Source organism: Triticum urartu, chromosome 3A (assembly GCF_056163025.1).
Source record: "Triticum urartu cultivar PI428250 chromosome 3A, HENAU_Tu73, whole genome shotgun sequence".
Classification (NCBI taxonomy): domain Eukaryota; kingdom Viridiplantae; phylum Streptophyta; class Magnoliopsida; order Poales; family Poaceae; genus Triticum; species Triticum urartu.
The window spans coordinates 736,577,812-736,583,723 of NC_141875.1; the positions used below are offsets into that span (position 1 = coordinate 736,577,812).

Genomic DNA, 5,912 nt, shown 5'->3' on the forward strand with positions numbered 1-5,912 from the left:
CTCTGAGTGTGGTATGTGGCTTCTATGTACAGGTACATCACCTGTGCAGGTATGTTACATTTTACATACTCTAATACCAATACCAGAACAGAGTAGAGCAGGGAAAACAGAGTGATGTGAAAACAGAGCGGTCAATCGATTTGCTGTTGCGCAACCAGCACCGGGCGATTCCATCTGCTTCCTTTTTGGCAGCCGCCGGTCCCCATCCCGTGCATGCATGCACAGTGAGTCCACTTGTCACTCTCTGTCCTTCTCTTTCTTGGAGTCGGCCCACTTGTCACCCACTCCATCTTTCACGTTCTTGCCTATCTAAACTGCCAAAACGTCTTATATTTAGTAACGGGCTAGTAAGTTTTATATTGCTGCACAATGCTTCACCGCATTTGATTTACGGGTACTCGTTAGCCTTCACGTATGTGCATACATGTGAATTATGAAACAGCTAGTCATGGAGATCAATCGACATGATCTCCATCACATGCGAATTAATCACCTTTAACTGCTAACTATAGCTAGTTTGCAATTGCTTGGCCTGTTACAACCAGCTCCCACATAAACATCCACACATATATAGCTCATGAACAGTACGATCCACTTCAACGGGTATCTCATCTGATTTGGGCTCTCGCTATCTGTAATCATGATACCTTTTCTGTGCAGATGGGTACTGCAGATTATCGTTCCCAATAGTTGAGCCATGGCGTGCAGATTCAGATTAACTGTGCAGATGGCCAGCCTAAAACCTGCATCATTGCACGCGTACTGAGAAGGGTGACATTAATGGTGAGGGTTAAGAAACAAAAAAAACATTTCCCCTTTTTATTTTTTATTTTTCAATTAAAAATCCCGGCCTTCATTTTTTATGGTTTACCTTTGAACGTTAATTTAGCCAATAAATATTCAGTAAAATGCCATACTAATTATACCGTTGCAATATTTTTTTCAATACGAAATTAATGATTTTTTGTGACATGTAAACCTCATTTTGTCGGTCAAATTGATAGTCAAATACCTGGACACCGAGAAAATAGGGACGGGTGGAGTAGTTGTATTTCCATATAAAAGTGATAAACTTGTCAATGCATGTTCGATTCATATTTCACCCATATATACGCCTTGGCCCTGCATGGTCGGATAATACAATCTATCGAGGTCGTCGAGCTTAGAGAGATGGTAGTAGGGTGGTGCCAGTGTGGTGGCGGTGAACGACCATTGGGAAGGCACTACGGTGGAACATATGACACTTCTTTTTGAAATGGAGGCAAAAGGTTCATCCCATCCAGTAATTAAGTTGTTTTATGAAAAAAACAGACAAAAAACCGTTACAAACTGGCTTGAGTGAACAAGCACAGCCCTACAAGAACTTTAGCTTTTCTTTCATCTCTCCCAAGGCGACTTGGAAAAGACTTCCTGCCCTCGTCCTTCGCCGACGAGTCCGTGGATTTGCCCCCCTCTGCTTGCCGCTTCGGCGGCCAGTGTCGAGGAGGAGAATAGTGGTGTCTCGACTGCCGCTAGTAGATAGGTAGAATTAGTCATCGCGGAGGCGGCGTTTGGATGCGCTCCTTGTTTGAGTCAGTCTTTCGGGCTCCGATCCTCCTCAAGTTTGTCCATTGAGACGGATTATATGAAGTTCCGGCGTAGATTCTTACTAGCTCCATGGGGCGGCGAGGTTAGCGTTTCTCGCCGTGCGCAAGCAGCGGTGATATTTGGTGTCAGGTTCTTCAGATCGATTTAAGGATTCAACGGTGACGAGTGCGGCTCCAGGGCGCTGGTCCTTAGGGGCACGTGCACAAAGACTTCCCGGCTATCATCGACAAGGCCAGGCCGGCTCCCGTATGGAAGCAGCGCGTCGATGGCTTGTTCTGGCGGCGGCAATGGTTGTTCGGTGGTGCATAGACCTCGATGTAATTTTATTATGTTTGAAGTGATTTGTACTTTCAATGAATCTTTATAATAGATGTAATCCTTTTCAGCCAGAAAAGAGGCACAACCCTACAAGCCTGCGAACTTCTTCGGATCCATAGAGCCACACAGCCACATAGACAACCTGACGAACACATCCAACACGGTACTACTACCACGGTACCACCTCGACACATGAGTCCCAACGTACAAAATCTTGGGCGGTCTCCAAAAAAAATGGCATGAAGAAGAAAATCTTGAATACAAAATAAAATACAAAAATATCCCATTTCGCTAAAGACAGTACTCCCTTCATTCTACAATGTTGTGCGCCCACGTTTTTTAAAATTTAACTTAGATTTTTATCTCAGAAAAAAGGCAAAGGTACACGCGCCTTGGACACATCCATCCGTGGGGAACGGAACGGTGGTGCACGGGTGTGTTATATTTTCCCTTTTCCTTTCTTTCATCTCACTCGACAGCGTGCATGGCGCATGGGTGGTGGTTCACGGTTGGTACGAGTAGTAGGAGCTAATATAAATAGCTCGATGGGTAGCGGTAACAGTGGACGTGACAGTGCCGGCCGAGGGTACTACACGCACTCCACACAGAGGAGATGGAGGGGACGGAAATGCGTGCCCGCGAGGCAAGCGTCCTTGCCCCCGGCCCCGCTGCATATGTTTGTACAGTGCCCGCGTACGTACAATCCCGCACCCACTGTACCAGCACCCGCACCCAGCTCCGAACTGTTTCCACCTCCAATGGCAACCAAATTACCACCATATATCTCTCTCACACCGTCAGGGTCAGAGAGCACGTACACGCACATGAAAAAAAAGGGGAAATAATACCCCCTTCGCTTCGGAAATAAGCCGCGGACCTAGAATCTCAACCTTGGGATGCCACCGTTGAAAATTTACTAGTGCTACATGTTAGTAAAATTTATTTTACAATTTTGGAGGGGTGCCCATTAGACCCCCCTGTCCGGAGAAATGGATAAAGTTAGATGTATGTATGACTAAAATACGTCTAGATAAATCTATTTCTTGGACGACAAGGCCGGAGTAGCACTACTCTGCATTTTAGATGGATTGGGCGGGTCGAGATTAAGTACTGGAAAAGAACGATTCCAGCTCCTAATTACCACTAGGTAGTTGGACCCTGTTTTTTCCTGCAATGAAAAAAAGAGTTGGAACCTGTTTTCTTCGGTCAGAACTTGGAACTTGGGACATTTTACAAACTTGCTGAGGTGAGGAAGCACAAGCACAACCGCACCACTAGGTAGTTGGAACTTGGAACGTAAGTTTGTAGAGTACCACAAATTACCAGTAAAAAAATCACAGTGCCAGACAGTCCGTACGCAGGGCGCGTATACATACATATATTTTCACGGCCCTTGGCAAACCGAAGAAGCGATTAGCAGCCAACGGGAATCTCGCACGTGCCGCGCATGTGTCCCGTACGTCCATGCATGCGTCCATACCGCGCGGTGAAAGTACTTACCATGCAGTAGTAACAACCTGCTAGAGTACCAGTAAAAAAAAGGGTACAAACACAATGCGTTGAATCTTCTCTCTCTCTTTCTTCCTTGTAGACTAGAGTGAGCCCTGCATGGCAGTGGTGCATTGCATGGCCGACGACGGACGGCGACGGCGACGGCGATGGCGACGGGTGAGGTCCAGCTGCTAGATTAAGCGAACATTTGGTCTACTGATTGGCTTGACTGAATCGGGCGAGCATGAGCGAGGGGACCATGCTAGCTAACATTATCGCCATGCCATGCCTGAATCCCACCAACAAATTGACAAGCTCCCTCTCACTCACTCTCACTCACTTGCGTTGCGTCCCATCCCCCACCTAATTGTACTCTCCCCATCATCATCACCACCCAGCAGATCGACGACCGGCGTCCACTAATAAGACTAGCACAATCATTGGCCCGCCGGCCGACGAGCGAGCCCCTGAGCTCCTGATTGATTCAATCTCTGCGTGCGCGCGTGCGTGAGCCTCGTCCGTCCGGTCAATTGACCGCCCTCCGCCAACCGGATTTCAACCGCAAACAACAAATTGTTGGTACCGGTACAAGGATCAGCAATTAATCAACGCAAAGGTGAAAGAATGGAACGACATGGATCAATCTTGCTTTGCTTCAACGGCCTCCCTCACTCAAAATCAAAACATCAGCTGGTGCTAGGACAAATTTGATTGAAATGAAGCTAGCTGCACAAATTTAAGTCTCCGTGGTACTAGGAAAAACAGAGCGAAATGGAGCTCCTGAGCTAGCTAGCTAGTAATGGTGGCTGATTGTGACGGGACTGCTAGCTAGGTGCATTACCTTGGTGCTGGTGGTGGCGCTCATGGCTGATGTACTGTACATGCCCAAATCACAGTGGGGAAAAACATCAAGAAAGTAATTAAGCAAGCAGCAAGAAGAAGAAGCAGAAGAAGCTAAGAAGATTATATAGGCTGAGAATGGATGGAGAGCTCGGCTAGGCCGGCCAAGAAAGGGGGAAGGAAATGTACGTAGCTACAGCACCGGTAGAAGAGCAGAAGCAAACGATTGAAAGAATGTGGCGGCCGGCCTGCCGGAGGTGGCCGGCAGGTCCTAGTAGTCGCGCCAGCAGACGAGCATGGAGACGCAGCGGCGGACGATGTAGAAGCGCGCGCGGTGCTCCTTGACCGCCTCCACGCACTTCTTGGACAGCCGCCGCCGGGACTCGGCCTCCTCCTTCTTCTGCTGCTCCGACGACGAGCTCCCGCCCCCGCTCCCGCTGGCGCCGGCGCCGTCCCGGGTGGCGGTGACGCTGGCCGAGTAGCTCCGGCTCAGCCCCCCGCTGGTGCCGGCGCTGGTGCTGGCCCCGGACGCGTCGCCGTAGTAGTAGTTCCGGCCCGATCTGCTCCGCCCCTTCTTGGACAGCTTCCACTTGTCGTCCCCCTCCATGCTTCCAACCCAGATCAGCCCTGCCGCCGCCGCCGGCGACTGAAACGTAAATGCAGGTGGGTCGGTGGCGGTGGAGATGGATGGGGATGGACGGATGGAGTGGACAGTGCGCGTGGAATGAGCAGAGCGAGGGATAGAAGAAGAAATGGAGCGAGCGAGCGGGCGGGCGAGCGAGTGAATCAATGAATGGTGTGCTAGCTGCAGAGCAGAGCAGGGAGTGAGGGAGTGGGAGCGAGTGGGAATGGGGCCGCCCTGTCTCCTCCCCCTCCTCAGCTCAGCTGGCTTCTCCTCGCCTCGCTCCCAAACAAATGAAACCCGACCCCAACCCCAACCTTTCGACGGATGGAAGACAACTCGTCCCTCCCAGCCAGGCACCAGCTACCACCGCACCACTCTCACTCTCACACTCACTGTGCTTGGCCTCTACCGCCATGAAAACGCAAGCGCAGCGCTCCCAGCAGCAGAGTACATTCCGTCTGTGACCGACCGACCGATCGATCGACGATGGATCGATCAACGGTGGTGGCGGAAGCGGAATCCTGTGGCCCGTCGGATCCACCTGCCCTGCCCGCCCTGCCATCTCGAGATGGAAGAAAAGCCGCCGCAGAAGCCTATGCTACGCGGCTCTAAAAATTCTGTTGGTACCTACACTACACTGTCTCCTCCCGACTTCACTGCACGCACAACCACGCACGCAGCAACTGCTGGAGTATAGTGGTAGCGTAGTACTACCACTACTACTACCACACGCAGTACAAATAAAATTTAAAGGTGGTAGGAGTGGCGCCAGACTTACTGCGATCACTGTGCATAACCTCTGCATCACGCCACATGATCGCGCGCAAAGCTGCCGGCCACGCCCGCCCCGCCCCGCCCCGCCCGCCACCGTCAAATCAAATCACCCCATGTTAGCCGTTGCACGGCGTCCGTCCCGTCGGTCGGCAAGCCAACCTTTTGAATATTTCAATTTTCTCCTGGCGGTGGCCAGTGGATGCCGCTGTCAGTAACTCTCGCGTTTTTACCTTCACCGGAACCGAAAGTGACTTTGGGACGGGTCGTCGGTTTTGTG

The 5,912-nt window shown here is 50.8% G+C and overlaps 1 protein-coding gene across 1 annotated transcript; it reads right to left on the bottom strand.

Annotated features, from left to right (window-relative positions):
- Positions 1-4,251: 4,251 nt before the first annotated feature.
- Positions 4,252-5,184, bottom strand: LOC125548939 (small polypeptide ROTUNDIFOLIA LIKE 3-like). Its single transcript, XM_048712454.2, has one exon. It carries the CDS (start codon positions 4,841-4,843, stop codon positions 4,508-4,510), a length of 336 nt encoding a protein of 111 aa, XP_048568411.1. The 5' UTR covers positions 4,844-5,184; the 3' UTR covers positions 4,252-4,507.
- Between the last annotated feature and the right edge of the window lie 728 nt (positions 5,185-5,912).